We start from the raw sequence: 18798 nt of genomic DNA, 5'->3' as shown, positions 1-18798 counted from the left end.
TGCTACTGCACTTCTCAAGAGCGTTTTTTTTAAAAGAGCCTGAAATTCAGCGTCCTACTCTCATTTTACATCCTGCATTTACTTGTCAGAGAAAAACACCTTTATTCCCTTGGATAAACATACATCTATATTATAGAGTTAACACTACTATGAGAACCTTTGGCTGAAGACAATGTTGAACAATTACATAGTTCTCTTTCTAACATAAACAGGCTACAGAGTGATGACATTCCTGTATGTACTTAGATGTGTTCCATCTTGCATACAGCAAAAAGAAATTGTCAAAGGCCGACTAGCAAAACCCTTTCCAAGACATTATAATTTTTACAGTGGTAGGCTGCCCAGCTCTGTACAGCATATTCAAAAGAGAGTGAAATCCTGGCTTCATACAGTCAATAACAAAACTCCCACTAACTTCAGTGGGGTCAGGATTTCATCCAGAGTCTCACAATTTCCTTTAGCCATTTCAATAGGACTTTGCGTAGGCAGAGAGGTTCGCCCATGTGGATGAAGCTGCAGGAGCACGGCCTTAAATAGAAACATCACTTTTGAGCAGTATGACAGAACTGTTCTAAGTTTACTTTTTAATGTGTCACACATTGTGAGCTACACAAGACATGGATAATGTATGTTATTAAGAGCCCAGACTCACTCCCAATAATAAATAAATTCCCAGACCATTATGGGGAATCATAGATTCTATGATATTTAAACTGTAAATTCAAAGATTATCCTCCTGCATTGAATGTAGATTAAGAAATGTTAAAGTATGTACATTGCTGTATGAATAATTACGTTAGGGTGTTTTTGTTTTGTTTTTCATACCAACGCCACCTTGAAGATTTAGTTACTAAAAGTAATATTCCCTATATAATAAACTATATTAAATGTATACATAATAGTCACTCTGGCATTTTATTAATGGTTAAATAGTATAAAATTATTCTCAGTCAATCACAAAAGAAGGCTAATTTAACTGTCAGCTGCAGGGGGCTAGATGTCAAAAACGTGTTAAAAGGGCCTAATATACCATGTTTTACTTGATTAACAGCTAACTTGAAGAAATCCCAACAATGTGTTCTTGTTTTAGTCTTATTTGCACTGGCAAGCTTTCCTTGTGCTCTAATCTAGTACCTCACAGGTCTAATCTACTTGCACTTTATCACAGAAGCAGGAACTGAATTGTAGCAGCATGCTGCTTTATTATCAGACATACTCAATTGCTTATCTACTGTGTGGGGCTACAGCAGTTGTATGGCAAGACCAACTTCATAAATATCTGCTTCATGAAAGCAACCTCTTGAGCTGCTGGGCCAGTTCTAAAGCTAAGATATTTTAAAAGTTTAATGTTAACATGAAGGAAGTCGATAGTGTTTTTACCTATTCTTATTTTTTTTTAATTATCTGTGCAGGAATAAAATTATTTTTGGCTTAATACGAAGTGCACCTTTAGTCTTTTTTAAAGAGCTTTCATTGCCTAGAAGAAACTTCCAGTTTAGAGAATGATTAAAAAATGCCCACAAACTGTAAATATATCAATTAATTATTCCTGCACAATCCTAACTAATTACTTTCTTAGAATCTTGCACATTATTGCAAGTTATTTGACAGCAGAAACCGAATCAATCCTAATTATATTCAACAACCAAAAAGCTATAAACATTTGGTATTTTGGATAAAGGACTGTTGTCCTAAAAAGCACATTTTAAAGACTGGTACAATATAGTAGTACTTGAAAACCATAGTCTAATGATTATATAGCTCATGATGAAGATTGTGTTTCCCATATGCAAAACTTGGCATTGTTCACAACAGTTTTACTTTTGTGTGTATGCATCCCACCAAATTTAATTCCACTAGTCTTTAAAAGGCAGAATACTCCAGCAAAAAGGATCTATAAAGAGTTTCTATCTACCTCGGTTTATCAAGATAATCATTTGGAAACGTACTAAAGACTGAAAGATGTATATTAGGATCCTGGAAATATTTTCTAGATTAAATGAATACATGCTACAGGTATACTGTAAAATTGTTTGTTCTATGGTAGGTACGTAATGATTTTAAGATTCCATCAGTCTCTGTTTTTCATTTAGTTGGACACAGTGACAAAGCCACCTTGCCATTAAACGTAAAAGAAAAGCCAAAATGGAATACTCATACTCTTGCAAATTCTACTTCTAGGATTTTTGGTAAAATACTAGTGGCAATGTTTTCTAATTCAAAATCTAATTATTTATGTGCAATTCTCAATGCACTACAATTGGTGCAAATAAATTATAAAATTTTCAAACAATAACCACACAAAGTTTGCATGTGCAAATCTAATGCAAGTGATAGCGGGCCTAGAATCATACACACAAAACGAAAAGCCAGTTTTAGGCCCCTTTTTATGGTAAAACATTTTAGAGGAGAAAAACAGTTAAACCATCTGATTGTGGGGCATCAAGTTGGATTTTTTTGTTGTTATTTGGTTTGCTAATTTTTATGTTTTAATATTCTCTGGATAAAAGCCTTCTGAGGGGTGTTTTCAAATCAAGTGTGTACCTTTTTCTAAAAGATATGATCTAGTTCAACAACGCCTATTGGACTTAAGTCATATGACCTGTGTTATGCAGGATGTCGGACTAGATGACCACAATGGTCCCTTCTGGCCTTAAAATCTATGAATCTCTGAATAAAGCCTTGTCCACACCAACAAAAGTAAACTGACTTTGAATTCAGTTCAACAACATGCTTAAGTCTTTTGCTGACTGAATTTTCAAAACATGGTTTCCACATTCAGTATTAATGCTCCGAGAACTGTTTTAGCACATATAATAGTAGTGAATTAGTGAGCTAAACTTCAGGTCTAATTTTCAAAAGTGTGTGAATTAGAAACATAAGTCTCAATAGGACTTACCTTTAAAAATCAGGCCCTAAGTGACATAGCGTATTTAGGTGCCTAAACTTGCAGAGACTCGTAGTGGGATTTTCAAAAGTGCCTAGATACCTAATTCCCATTTATTTCAATGGGAGTTTTGAACTGGGTTAAGTAGACCTAGGTTAAACCACATTCAGTGAATAAACCATATTTTACATAGTATAGACAGGGCTCACAAAGTCTACCTGCAATTTATCTTGTGGAGATCAAGTGCTGACTCCTGCTCATTAAGACCATAGTTTGCATAGCTGTGAGAATTTATAGAAACCTTTAGCACTACATAACAGTAGATCAGGGATTAAATTTCTGCTGGGAAAATCATAACTTTTCCTTGTGTGTATAATTTTTCTTTTAATGTGTGGGATGATCTTACCTGTGTTAGTCATAAGTGTTTAAGAGGGAGCCTTTTGGGGGGAAGCATGGAAGATGGGGGAGGTTTACAAATACTTTTTTAAAATGAACCTACAAATAATCACTTTAGGGAAGTGACAAATTCACTTTTATGGCGATTGTCTAAATGGCAAAACTGTTGAGCTGATGTCTTCTGTTGAGAACTGTAAGAACTGTTCTGAACAGCAAGAGGCATCATGATCATGCACTTCCTTCCATAGCATTGGATAGTGCAGAGAGGGATGTCTCACAGATAGTTGCAGAAACAACAGGAAACCTAAAAATGATTTAAGTCCTTTATTAGATGGTGTGGTGATTTGGGGGAGTTGTCTGTACAATGTATTAATTCTGTGTGAAATTATGAATTCCCTGTATGTCTACCAGACTGCGAAGTCCATTTGGAATGTAGGGGCTAGTTGTCTTCTCTGTTGTCTCTTAGTCTCCATGTTGGACTGAAATTCCAAGGCTTAGTGACACAGTGCTGACAAGAAAGCATTGATAACTCAAGGTGGTCCTCTATTCAAATACAAACACCCGAGACTATATGCTGGCTCCCATCCAAAAGAGCTGATTTGTCAGGGTAGAGGTTGCCTGACAATGAAGCCACATGATAGGAGTTTGGGATCACCCGATGAGGCTGATCTGGGAGTCATCTAACAGAGGCACTGGAACATTATAAAATGGGCAGAAGCTGATCTATTCAGGGTCTTCACCATCTTCAGCTACTCAAGAAGAGAGAAACTGCTGCAGGGGCCTGATGATGCAAGGGAGAACCCTGCCTACCTGAATTCAGATGGTCCCCCAGGGAAAGCATGAGTCAAAGGGAAGAGCATTGCATTCAGCAGGTTTGATGTTTTTATATGATCTTTACTCACTGTGTTTAATCTCTTAGCGAAGAGCAATGGTGGTTTGGGGTCTTGTGCAAAGTGTCTGTGTGCTACGCATTGCACCTATCGTATGACCCACTGAAGAGGCTGTTGTTCATCCTTTGAGTTGATGACCATGACATCACTGATTGGTCTGGTTTCTGTGAACATGTGAGGCTGATCAGGCCAATTTGAGCTTTGAATTGTCTGTGGCACACTGAACAAGAGATGCCACTATGGCTTACTTCATTAATGGTGCACATGCTACTGTTGCGAGATTTACACTGCTGGCACTTCTGCCATGCCTCACCAATTCTTCTCTGTTCATAGACTGTAGCTCAAATATGGATGAGGCTTCACCAGGTAGATTTATCATGAGCAAGATCTTCCCAAAAACTCTCAGTCAATGTTGAAATGCCTCAAAGATAACTTGAGGACGACCTTGAAACATTTCTTCTGGCCTCCCTAAGAGCAATTTCCCTCCTTTAGCTTGCCATAAAAGATCTTCTTCAGCAGTCACTTATCTGACATTCTGGTGACATGACATGCCCATCTTATCTGTATTTTCATCAGAATATGGATACTTGGAATGCCTGCCTATATCAGAACCTCAGTATCTAGAACCTTGTGTTGCCATCTTATCCTCATTAGTTTCCTTAGACAGCCCATGTGAAAGTGATTCAGCTCCATCACATGATGTCTGTACACTATCCAGGTTTCATAGGCATACATCAGAGTTGGCTTTGTAGACCTTCAGCTTTGTTGATTAATGCCGCTACACTCCCACACATTTGCACGTAGTCTGCCAAAGACCACATTTGCTTTGGCAGTCTGGCATTGGTTTAATCAATGATGTGAACTGCATATGAAAGTGTACTGCCGAGGCAGGTGAACTTGTCCACTGCATACAGGGTTAGGCCATTCACTGTGATAGTAGGCCCTACACGAGGCTTTCCTGGTGCAGGCTAGTATATCACTTCTGTCTTCTTGATGTCAATTGTGAGACCAAAGTTGTCACAAGCTGAAGAGAAATAGTCCATACTTCGCTGCATATCAGACTCAGATTTGAAATTCAGGGAACAGTCATCAGCAAACAGAAGATTGCAAACAGTCACTTCCTGTATCGTCATCTTCACCTGCAGTCTCTTCAAATTGAAGAGCTTGCCAGCAGTCCAGTATCTGATACCAATCCTGGAGTCACAGTCACAAAAGGCATTTGTAAGCACAGCAGAGAACATCATACTGAAGAGGGTTGGTGCCAATACACAGCTCTGCTTGACTCCATTGGTGACTGGGAATGGTTCAGGTGACTCATCATCATCCACAACACGAGCGAGCATGCCATCATGGAATTGCCGAACCACTGTGATGAATTTCTCCAGGCAACTGAATTCTCCCATGATCTTTCAAAGCCTTCCTAACTGTATCAAATGCTTTTGTCAGGTCAATGAAAGTCATATACAGGTTGCAGTCCTCTCCTTGGACCATTACCTTGTTGTGATGGAGAGTCTTGTTTGTCCCAATGACCCTCAGAACTATGCCGGCTGGAGACTTGTGCTCCTGGTAGGGCCACTCTTTGCGAACTGAAGAGGTAAACTGTAAGGCTCACACTTTTGGGTGGAGTTCTGGGAGAGGGGGAGTTTAAGATATGGGGAGAATTTGAGGGATCAACACTAGTTCTAGTTCTAGAGGCTGGGCAGAGGATTGTATAGTTGTAGCTCTCAGGAGGGGAGATAGATCTGAACCCCAAGAGTTTGCCCAGAGGCTCTGAGACAGCAGCAATGCCTGGACTCCACTCAGACTCTGTGGTCTTAAAACACCCAGGGATTCAGCAGTTGGATCCTCTCACAGCAGTCTGGCAAGTGGCACACTAAACTGGAACTGTGATAGCTGGAGATCATAAAATTATCTATAATGATGCAGAAAAAGCAGAAATGTTCAACAAAACACTTATGTTCTGTATTTAAAAGAAGCTGGATGATGTATTCATATCACTAAGTGATGATGGAATATTTTCTATTCCAACAGTAACTAAGGAAGATAACCAGATTCTACTAAAATTAAAAACAAAAAACAAAAACCCAACTGGCCTGGATAATTTGCACGCAACAGTTTTAAAAGTTGTGCAAGGAGCTTTTTTGGAGCATTTATGTTTATTTTTAATAAATCTTGGAAAAGTGGGAAAGGTCAAAAGAACTGAAATAAAGCCAATTTTGTGGCAATATTTTAAAGGGTAAACAGAATGACATAGATAATTATAGGCCAGTTAGCTTGACATCAGTTCCAGACAAAATAACATAACGGCTGATATGAGACTTAACGAATAAAAGGTTAATGATCTAATTAATGCCAATCAATGTGTCTCCCAGGAAAACAGGTTTTATTGGATTAACTCACAATCATTTTTTGTCAAGACTGTAAGTTTGGTAGATAAAGGTAACTGTTGATGTAATACTTTCAGAATTCTGTCAAGCACTTGACTTAGTACTTCCTGACATTCTGATTAAAAGTTAGCACTATGCAAAAATCCATATGGCAGACATCAGATAGATTAAAAATTGGCTAACTGATTATAAAGACTGTAGAGGTCACCAAGCTCTGTGGTAAGATAAATAGGGATAAGGCAAAGTCACTAAATAAAGAGCCATCAGGATCACTTGGAAAGATGGGCACAATTAAACATTTATTTCAATATATCTAAGGACAATTGGAGTTAGGCGGCTAGGTGCTTTTGAAAATCCCACTAGACACCTATCTGTATCTTTAAGCCATGTTTACAGGGCAGCCTGTACCCTGGAAAAGCAAGGACTCTGAAAAAGTTACAACATTATAATGAATTGAACATGAGCTCCCACTGTGACACTGTGGCAAAAGGGGCTAGCACCAATGATTTGCAGTATCCAAATCAAACAGACCAGAGTACTGTTTTCACCCCAAGGCAATTCTTCTTCTTTTTTGTGTACAGTTCCCCAGAACCAAGCGTCCTGTTATTTGCACTGTTCACCACATTAACCTTATCTCCCTGAATGGTCTTGCAGTGATTTTTTTGTTCTCATGTCTGGTATACCAGTAATTCACTTTCCACCCAGTACAAAAAGATTTCCAATCAAAGACAGTTAGCTCCAAACATGAGACATAAACATTATTGGTGCTGTTCCACCAGCATTCCACACGTATGATGATTCTGATGAACCTCTCTAATTTGAACTGCAGTGTTGCAGTCTTCCAACTTGACAGTCTACAAAAATAAACAGATAAAACTGAAAGACAAAGGACAAAGCCCGTAATTCAAAGCCTTTTAGAACTTCTGATATACTAGATTTTAGAACTTTGTATTATTCATGTTGGACCAGATCTTCAGCTGGTGTAAAACAGCATACTGATTTACATCAGCTGAGAATCTGGTCCATTTTACATGGGAGAAAGAAATTTCTATAGAAATACAAAAGTTTTTGAAAAATCATTTAAGTCTTCTGATTCCCAGTTCCCTATTTAACCCACTTCACCACATTGCCTCCCAGGCAAGTCATTTTAAATTCTTTGAGCATTAGTGTTAAAATTTCTAAGGGTATGTCTACACTATGGAATTAATTCGAATTTTGGAAACAGACTGTATAAAGTCGAATGTACGCGGCCACACTAAGCACATTAATTCGGCAGTGTGCGTCCATATACCGGGGCTAGCGTCGATTTCCGGAGCGTTGCACTGTGGGTAGCTATCCCATAGCTATCCCATAGTTCCCGCAGTCTCCTCTGCCCATTGGAATTCTGGGTTGAGATCCCAATGCCTGATGGGGCCAAAAACATTGTCGCGGGTGGTTCTGGGTACATCCTCCCCCCTCTCCAGGGAAGCAACGGCAGACAACCGTTTTGCGCCTTTTTCCTGGTTGAACAGTGCAGACGCCATACCACGGCAAGCATGGAGCCCGCTCAGTTCAAGACAGCAGTCGTGAACATTGTAAACACCTCGCGCGTTATCATGCAGTTTATGCTGAACCAGAACCTGCAAAACCAGGCGGCGAGGAGTAGGCTACGGCAGCGTGGCAGCGAGAGTGATGAGGACATGGACATGGAATTCTATCAAACCGTGGGCCCCGGTGCTTTGGAGATCATGCTGTTAATGGGGCAGGTTATAGCCGTGGAACGCCGATTCTGGGCCCAAGAAACAAGCACAGACTGGTGGGACCGCATAGTGTTGCAGGTGTGGGACGATTCCCAGTGGCTGTGAAACTTTCGCATGCGTAAGGGCACTTTCATGGAACTCTGTGACTTGCTTTCCCCTGCCCTGAAGCTCCAGAATAGCAAGATGAGAGTAGCCCTCACAGTTGAGAAGCGAGTGGCGATAGCCCTGTGGAAGCTTGCAACGCCAGACAGCTACCGGTCAGTCGGGAATCAATTTGGAGTGGGCAAATCTACTGTGGGGTCTGCTGTGATGAAAGTAGCCAAAGCAATCACTGAGCTGCTGCTACGAAAGGTAGTGACTCTGGGAAATGTGCAGGTCATAGTGGATGGCTTTGCTGCAATGGGATTCCCTAACTGTGGTGGGGTGATAGATGGAACCCATATCCCTATCTTGGCACCGGAGCACCAGGGTACCCAGTACATAAACCGCAAGGGGTACTTTTCAATGGTGCTGCAAGCACTTGTGGATCACAAGGGACATTTCACCAACATCAACGTGGGCTGGCCGGGAAGGGTTCATGACGCTTGCATCTTCAGGAACACTACTCTGTTTAAACGGCTGCAGCAAGGGACTTACTTCCTGGACCAGAAAATAACCGTCGGGGATGTTGAAATGCCTATAGTTATCCTTGGGGACCCAGCCTACCCCTTAATGCCATGGCTGATGAAGCCATACACAGGCAGCCTGGACAGGAGTCAGGAGCTGTTCAACTACAGGCTGAGCAAGTGCAGAATGGTGGTAGAATGTGCATTTGGCCGTTTAAAAGGTCGCTGGCACTCGTTACTGACTCAGTCAGACCTCAGCCAAACCAATATCCCCATTGTTATTGCTGCTTGTTGTGCTCCACAATCTCTGTGAGAGTAAGGGGGAGACCTTTATAGCGGGTGGGAGGCTGAGGCAAATCGCCTGGCTGCTGATCATGTGCAGCCAGACACCAGGGCGATTAGAAGATCACACCAGGAAGCGCTGCGCATCAGAGAAGCTTTGAAAACCAGTTTAATGACTGGCCAGGCTACGGTGTGAAAGTTCTGTTTGTTGAAAACCCGCCTCCTTGATGGACTCATTCCCTGTAAGCAAACCACCTTCCCCCCTTAAATCACAGCTTGCTTTTAAAGGAAATAAAGTCACTATCGTTTAAAAATCATGTATTCTTTATTAATTGATTATAAACATAGGGGGAGAACCGACAAGGTAACCTGGGTGAGGTTTGGGAGGAGGATAGGCGGGAAGTAAAAGGCCACTGAAAAATTTCAAGTATCAGAGGGGTAGCCGTGTTAGTCTGAATCTGTAAAAAGCAACAGAGGGTCCTGTGGCACCTTTAAGACTAACAGACCTCTGTTAGTCTTAAAGGTGCCACAGGACCCTCTGTTGCTTTTGAAAAAATTCAATATAATGACAGCCTTTTGGTTGGGCTGTCCAGTGGGGTGGAGTGGGAGGGTGCACGGAGCCTCCCCTCCCGCCCCCCCGCGTTCTTACACGTCTGGGTGAGGAGGCTATGGAACATGGTGAGGGGGGAGGGAGGTTATACAGCGGCTGCAGCGGCTGTCTGTTATCCTGTTGCCATTCCTGAAGCTCCACCAGATGCCAGAGCATGTCCGTTTGATCACGCAGCAGCCCCAGCATTGCAGCCTGCCACCTCTCATCTTGAGCGTCCCTCATGACCTCACGTTCACTGGCATCTTTCCTGTACTTAGATACCGTGTCCTTCCACTCATTCAAATGAGCTCTTTCATTGCGGATGCATTCCATTATTTCCGAGAACATCTCTTCTCGCGTCCTCTTTCTCCGCCACCTTATCTGAGATAGCCTTCGGGACAGAGGAGGGAGGCTTGAAAAATTTGCAGCTGCTGGAGGGATGAAAAAAAGGAGAGAAGTTTTTAAAATGATACATTTTACAGAACAATGCTTATACTCTTTCATGGTGAACAACACTATTCGCATTACATAGCACATGTGATTTCAGTACAAGATTGCATTTTCCATCTTAATATTGAGTGCCTGTGGCTTTGGTGTTAGAGATCACAGACGCAGGTCCGGGCAACAGAATTCAGCTTGCATGCGGCCATGGTAAGCCATTGTCTTTCGGCTTCTGCGCCCTCCTTTTCCACATACCAAGCAAAGCCCATTGACTGCTGCGGTTTTCCTGTTAACCTTCAGCAGCAGAAAACAAACTAACCCCCCTCATCCAATTATCTGGGATGATCGCTTTATCCCTCCCCTCACCGCGTGGCTGGTATCAGGGAAGATCCCTGCAGAAACCAAACTAACCCCCCGCCCTCCCTGCCATGAATTATCTGGGATGATCGCTGTACCCCTCCCCCCACCGCGTGGCTGGTATCAGGGAAGATCCCTGCTAGCCAAAGGCGAAAAGCTCAGCGCCAATTCCCTCCCCCTCCCCCCGCGCTTGGCTAACTGCAGGGAAGGATTTCTTTTCAGCCACAGGCAAACAGCCCAGTAGGAACGGCCACCTCTGTCCCCTTAATTAAATTCACGTATTTCAACCAGGTTACCATGAGCGATATCACTCTCCTGAGGAGTACACAGCGAGATAAAGAACGGATGTTGCTTGAATGCCAGCAAACACCGGGACCATACGCTGCCAGGCTTTGTCATGCAATGATACCAGATTACTTGCTACTAGCATGGCGTGGTCAAGTGTCCTACCATGGAGGACGGGATAAGGCTGCACTGCCCAGAAACCTTCTGCAAAGGCTTTTGGAGTACCTCCAGGAGAGCTTCATGGAGATGTCCCTGGAGGTTTTCCACTCCTTCCCCAGACACGTTAACAGACTTTTCCAGTAGCTGTACTGGCCGCGAATGCATCCCAAGTCCTCAGGGCAAATTAATCATTAAAAAACGCTTGCTTTTAAACCATGTTTTATATTTTAAAAGGTAAACTCACCTGAGGTCCCTTCCATGGGGTCATGGTCTTGGGTACTGGCTTGGAGGGTACTTCAGTCAGGCTAAGAAAAAGATCCTGGCTGTTGGGGAGAATGGAGTGCTGTGTGCTCTCCGCAAGCTCATCCTCCTCCTCCTCCTCCTCTTCCCCATCCGCAGAATCCTCAGGTGTGGCTGATGAGATTACCCCCGCCTCGGAATCCACGGTCAGAGGTGGGGTAGTGGTGGTGACCCCCCCCTAGAATTGCATGCAGCTCAGCGTAGAAGCGGCATGTCTGCGGCTCTGACCCGGAGCGACTGTTTGCCTCCTTTGTTTTCTGATAGGCTTGTCTGAGCTCCTTGACTTTCATGCGGCACTGCTCTGAGTCCCTATTGTGGCCTCTCTCCATCATGCCCTTGGAGATTTTTTCAAAAGTTTGGGCATTTCGTCTTTTCGAACGAAGTTCTGCTAGCACTGAATCCTCTCCCCATATAGCGATCACATCCAGTACCTCCCGTACAGTCCGCGCTGGTGCTCTTTTTCGATTATTGGCCTGCATGGTTATCTGTGCTGATGAGCTCTCTGTGGTCACCTATGCTCTCCTGTGCTGGGCAAACAGGAAATGAAATTCAAATGTTCGCGGGGCTTTTCCTGTCTACCTGGTCAGTGCATCCGAGTTCAGATTGCTGTCCAGAGCGGTCACAATGGTGCACTGTGGGATAGCTCCCGGAGGCCAATACCATCCAATTGCAGCCACACTAACCCTAATTCGAAATGACAATATCGATTTTGGTGCTACTCTGCTCGTCGGGGAGGAGTACAGAAATAGATTTTAAGAGCCCTTTATTTTGAAATAAATGACTTCTTTGTGTAGACGGGTGCAGGGTTAATTCGATTTAACGCTGCTAAATTTGAATTAAACTCATAGAGTAGACCAGGCCTAAAATGGTTTAATGATATTTAAAATAAGCAAAATCCAAAAATAGACATGAGGAAAATTTATATGCAGCCATATATCATTAGCTAAATATTATTAACCATTTTACAGATGACAAAACAAGGGAGAAAGGATAAATAACTAATCTGGACTACTGGATTAGATGTGAATATTGAAGCTGGGGCCCCTGGTACTGACGTTAATTTATTGTGTGATTTTGGCAAGTCACAAAACATCTGACAGACTCGATTTCCCCTTCTGTAAAATAGGGGTGATATTTACTAATTCCATATTTACAGGATGAGAGTAGCCTGTACCCTGAAAAAGCAGTGCTATAGAATAACATTAAACCCACCATGCTGCATTTATATCTGCAGTGGTCTCCCTTAAACACTCGCCAACTTATTCAGATGATTAAATAATACTACCTCATTATATGATGAAAATTCTCATTAGACACTAGAACATGATTTAACTTTGCACACAGGCCCAAACATATTTACTTACAATAGATAACGCTAATTCCACCTCCAGTCACAAGGTTTTAATTGCATCTGTAGACTCCAGAAAACCCTCATAACAGAGGGCAGCATTTCACAGTATTCAGACTAGTGTCTAAGAGCAGGTCCCACTTGCCACTGGGAAGGCTCCAGACTCATTCAAGTTTATTTAAACATTTACCAGTTGTTCCACATAAAATAAAGCATGTGCTGAACTTTAAGCACAAGAATAGTCCCACTGAGTTCAAGTATGTGAGTTCAATAGCACTACTCATGTATTTAAAGTTAATGGGTGAAATTCTGGTCCCACTGAAGTCAGTGGTATTTAGGTATTGTCCAGCCAAGCGAGAAGAGGGACCGAAACAATGAACATAGTTTAATTAAGCCACAACTTTATTCCCAAATGTCAGAGAGTACTCAGCAGATAAAATTATACAGTGCAGGTAATTCCATAACCATTTATATTACCCGGAGCACTGTTGTCAGCCTTCCCCCTTCCTACCCTGGTCCCCAGCCCATCAGCTGCTGGGATCTCACCACCCACCCCCTCAAATGAGGGCTAATGGGGGCTATAAAGAAGGGGGGGTTGACTCCCCGCCATACCAGTTGTAGGAGCCCTGACCCCCCCATTTTCACTCCTATGAAAATACCTCCTTTAAATACTTTCCAAATCCATTTTATCTGATCACTGCATCTATTCCCTACAGAGTACCTGGACTGGATATCTGCCCCAAGCTTACATAATGAGCTGCAACCTCATAGCCTAACCTCTGTTATGTTTTTTGCCCCCACTAAGCCCCCAAACTCCTGTGGGGAAGGTGAAAACCTCACCTTGCCTGGGTCAATCTGGTGGTGAATGAAAAATTCCTTCCCAGACCCCAACCCCAGCCCGACTCCACCCCCACCCTACCAGAAAGGAGCAACTAGCTTAATGACCACAGCGGATCATGATGAAACCTGGTATTTTAACTACTTACATGGATGGGAGGCTACTCAGACTAGTCCAGGTGAAAACAAAACCAGGTTATTTACTGCATAGACTTGGGTACCAATAGTCCCTGCCCCTCTTCTGGTCACCTGACCAGCCCCACACTGACCTGGCATGGTGCTGCATGCACCTCAGCTCTGTACCAGGTAACTTTCTTGGCTCTCTAATCCTTGAAGGTGGAACACACCTTCTCCAACAACCCACCACTTAATGTGGGATGAAGTCATTTGCAGGTTAAAGGCATAAAACTCCAAATAAAAATACAGAGGAGATTTTTGGGGGAGTTAATTCTTTAATTTTACATAAACTTTCTTTCATTTCTTTCTTTGGTGCTAGACCACTTTAAAAAAGCATCTTTTTTCTGGACACTCTTCACCCCCTCATTGAAAGAGCACCATATAACACTGTTACATGCTAAACATTACCTTCTCTGACAGAGCTTCTTCTAATGTTGCTAGAGCTGTGTCCGTGTTACTGGAATCCGTCTGCAATGATTTCACTCTGTCTTTTAAATTGCTTAGCTGTTTATCTTTGTCCCTAAGTTGCTCCTGTAGATTTTCAATCTGAAAATATAAATAGATCACAATATTAATCAATATTTTCTTATCATTCAAGAAGGGAGTTGAGCCATAATAATCTGCATTACTAAAACAGCTACATGTACACGTACTGTGCTGTATCCCTCAGGTTACTGCAGATCTTCTATACCACACATGATGAGCAACAGAGCAACCTCTTCTTTTGCTCAAATCTTTCAATATTCATGGCTACATATTAGAAAGTTTTGGGGCAGAAGGGGTGGATTTGGAGGGTGTTGTGGAATAAGAAAGGAAGCCTCAAAACCTATGAATAAGCATCTTAACTTCTGAATGTTTATTTGAACTAAACTCTTGGAGGTGCACCCAGCATTCGTTAGCCTTTTGAAGGTACAACCACCAGTACTGAACATGTAAACTGCAGCTGGCCAGGGGTAGCTCTAATTTATATGTCTAGATTTTTTTAATGATACATATTTTGATATGATTCTCTCATTCTTCTGAGTGCTCCATTGTATAACCTGAACATGGCCCAAAAGGCATAATTCACAGACAACTAGCGGGGCTTGGTTCATCTTAATTTTTTTGTGGAATGCACAATCTGGGCAGCCAGTCTTCACCAGCACTTTTGCTTTTAGCCACAGTTTTGCTGGCAAGAATGTATGAACATTGAGAAGTAAAAGTTGGTCCTTAACTTTTAAAGGCAAATACATAGTAACAAGGCAGGAATGGTCAACTATGATATAAAATAGGGGAAACCTGTTGAGGTATCAGTTTATAATATATTCAGAATATCCCTATTTTCACACTGTTAGAACCAAACATATTCTCCTTGTGCACTGAAAGCTCCTACTGACTTCAATGTGAATCATGCTCACACAAAGATTTCAGGACTGCGGCTGAAAAAAATGTGCCAAATCTGTTGAGCAAAGTCTGTACCATAAAATATTTTTGTGGGTAACTGATTTAAAGTAACTGCATGTAAAGCAGGCTCTTAATAGGAAGAACCTGTGATATGGATCAAGTTGAACAAGTATGAAACAGCATATTTGGCAAATAAACCATGTACTGGCAGCAAACCAGGCACTTTTATCCATTATCTATAGCCTGAGAACAAACAAGCTAAACTGCAGATTATAACTCTTGTACATGATTAGTAGCCTGGATCTTCTCCTGAGGACTACATTAGTTACCATTGACTATATGTTTTTACTTCTCTTACTTCATATCATGCACTCTTATCTAAAAAACACCAGCATATGCAAAATATTCCTTTTTACAACCTTAAAATGTCAAGGAGGAAAAATAATACAACTTAAAATTAAATACTCTTTCTTTTGCATTACATATTGGTAAGGAACTTTTTTTAAAGGAATCCTGTATAAATTATGCTTCAAGAAAAAACAAAAACCACAAAGAACATGCTAGAATCCACACAGGATATCATTAAACAATTACAACCCATACTTGATGAGGACCACATCATGGAAGATATCTTTCTTGAACCCTCTCCCCCTTCTGGCCTTCAAACAACACCCCCGCCCCAATCTCGGCAAACTCCCCACAGGGATAGGGGGATAGGACACAGCAACTCAAAGTGGCACCAGACCCTACCAGACCAACAGGTGCAAAACATGCAGATATACTTCCCCTGCTACAATGATCAATACCCCCCCTTTCAAGTTGCATGGGTCCAACACATGCCTTTCACAACATGTGGTGTATCTCATCCAGTGCATCAAATGCCCCTACAACTGCCATGTGGGTGAAACTAGACAATCATTACATTCTCAGATTAACTCACACAGAAAAATGATAAAAGACAAAAAACACCCTATCATTCACAGGCGAACACTTTTCACAAAGTGATCACTCGATATCTGACCTCTCAGTCTTCGTCCTCAAAGGAAACATGCACAACACCTTCAAAAGACAAGCCTGGGAACTTAAATTCATAACTCCGCTGGACACTAAAAAACATGGACTTAACAGAGACACTGGTTTTATGGCCCATTACAACAACTTGTACACACCCTGCTGCCTACTAACCCTCCATTGTCCTATGACTGCAGAGATGCTCACTTCATATTAAGTGATCTCCTACAACACACATGAACTCATTATGCTTAACGATTTGTCCCACTTTATTAGCTTGGCCACTCTAGCTTTCCTTCTCCAAACCTGAAGAGAAGCTCCGTGAAGCTTGAAAGTTTGTCCCCTTCCACCAACAGAAGACAGTCCAGTAAAAGATATTACCTCACCCACTTTCTCTCTCATATTCTGTGACCAAGAGTGGCTCATAGCCTAGCTGCAACAACACTGCAAACAACATACATTTTCTTAAGAGTAAGAAGGCAAACATGAGCAAAATTTAAAAATATAAAAGAGAGAAGACAGACCAAATCGGAGCTGATAATATGGCTATAGCTATAACACATAAAGCCATATTTATGTAAGCTTACAACTTTTCAATATTCTCAAACCAAAAGAAAACAGCAGTCTAGAAAATCAGTGCCACTTCCATCACTTGAAATTTCCCCTACACTCCTTATGTTGTTCCTCCCTCATTGTGATACTTCATTTTGATTTATCTTACTGAATGCCTTAGGGGTGTTAGAATGGGGAATCCAGGGTTCTATTCCCCGCTCTGCAAATGACCATCTCTAAGACCTTAGCAAATTGCTTAACCTGTCTACTTCAGTAGGTCTACTATGTAAAATGCGTATAAAAAGAGTATAACCTTATCTTTCTGAAGTTTTCTAAGTGATATGAAACCTTCAAAAAAAGCATGCCTTTGGATAAGTGTGATAGTAATGCCACCCCAAATGGTCAGAAAATGTCATCACAGAGTAAGACAACTTTCATTAATCGTTCTTGAAGCTGACTTTCTTCTATTACATGGAGTTTGGTTAAATTTTAAAAAATGTTGATTTATTACCTAAGGTGCTCAATTCCAATGGACAGACAATGTACAGTAAGAACCTATTCCATATGAATACTTATACACACACAGATACAGAACTATCACAGCAGTTTTACTTTTCTGGCTGTTGTCCACTTCATATCTTCAGACATGGATTAGAATAAGGAGAATGATATACCCACATATGTCAAAAATAGATTAATGGAGCTACCATACACAATGCTCCCATTTGTGCAACTGATCCTGCAATAACAGAACCTTTGGGCAGGTTGCTCTACTGTCATTTTATTTATGTTGACAGTAGTCCCTCAAGTACATATCCAAAGGTGAAAATACATTTTACGGCAAAAATCACTTAAATTAAGAACATGTTACACCTGGCCATGATTCAGCTAAGCAGCAGCCCTTGGACAGCATCAGATATTATGTTCACTAGAGAGCTTAATAAAGAAATTGTCAAGGATGTTATCCTCTTCGTCTCCCAGATGAAGCACAGAACTATTTGGCTGGTGGAGGGTTAAACACACAGTAGTGTTAAAGGCTCAACAACTACATTTTTATATTTACAGATACTGTAGCTTGGGCTTACAAGATATATGAAGTAAGACCCACTGGTTGAATCACTTTGATTTTCCTCTACTTAAAAATAAACATTTTAGCTAGTATGCTCACTTTCACACAAAAGTGTCTCCAAGAATTTTATCACATATATTTTTAGGCGGTTTTATAAAACACTTATTCTTCCTTAATATATTATAGATGTGACTGGCCAAGCAACTGCCACAGACTTCCTGTCACTGACTTACTACTGTACATATATAAAACCTGAAGTTTGTAGATTATTTCATGGCTGTGAAAATCTTTACAACTAGAGCCTTATATGGTAGAAGACAACTGCATAATGCTGAATAAATAGACAACTTTAGCATTGTGGTTGGTTTATAAGAGTCATCTTGAATATTGATGCAGAACAAAAATAGATCACTTTTTTCAATTGTGTTTTGTTCCTGTCGTTTATGGCTGATGTAGGTTATATAAAAAATGCATAGTAATAGTAAAGGAAGAAAAATAATGGGAAAACTACATTGGGAGGTTGTCAATTTATAATAGAACAAATCAATCATAGAAAGCTGGTGTGATGTTTTATAAAACAAATTCTGAGATGCTTAATTAAACATTGCTTTGAAGCACTAATGTATTGATTAAATTATCTTTATCCTGTCATTTTTAATAGGAAGCAGTTTTTTAAACTTCCCATATGACATTTACGTAGATCCTGGCAAAAAAAAAAAAAACGCTGCATATGATTGAAACTGCAATCCTAATGGTTCAGTGGGGCCTTTATTGAGGAAATGCTCTTCTCAAATCATGGCACATCAAGCTCATGGGTGATCAACATGTTCCACATTAATCACAAAGGTTTAGTGTACAAATTAATCCAGCTGCTCCAACGTTCTCTCTCATTAGTTTAACATTAATCTGGAAAAATTGTATAAATACTGTGCTCAAAATCTAATTCCAGTGAAAGCCATTAAATGGATCAGTGCTCCAGTCTTTATATGAAAAATATTACCTCTTCAGAGCTTGACATTGACCTCATACAGGCAAAAACTCCCATTCATTTCACGAAGTCTTCCTACTTACGGTCTTCAGATTAAAACTCCAATTCAGGAAAGC

General features: G+C 41.1%; 1 protein-coding gene across 3 annotated transcripts in view; it reads right to left on the bottom strand.

Moving 5' to 3' along the window:
- The window catches only part of ERC2 (ELKS/RAB6-interacting/CAST family member 2), an 836521-nt gene that overhangs the window by 455603 nt on the left and 362120 nt on the right, over positions 1-18798 (bottom strand). For all 3 annotated transcript variants that reach the window (XM_065550998.1, XM_065550999.1, XM_065550997.1), the window contains exon 9: positions 14088-14225. In XM_065550998.1, the coding sequence (XP_065407070.1) occupies positions 14088-14225 (138 nt within the window). The remainder of the gene's footprint in view (positions 1-14087; positions 14226-18798) is intronic.

Source organism: Chrysemys picta, chromosome 7 (assembly GCF_011386835.1).
Source record: "Chrysemys picta bellii isolate R12L10 chromosome 7, ASM1138683v2, whole genome shotgun sequence".
In the NCBI taxonomy this organism is placed as follows: Eukaryota; Metazoa; Chordata; order Testudines; family Emydidae; genus Chrysemys; species Chrysemys picta.
Note: the sequence above shows the minus strand (reverse complement) of the source record. Positions and strands in the feature narration are given on the sequence as shown.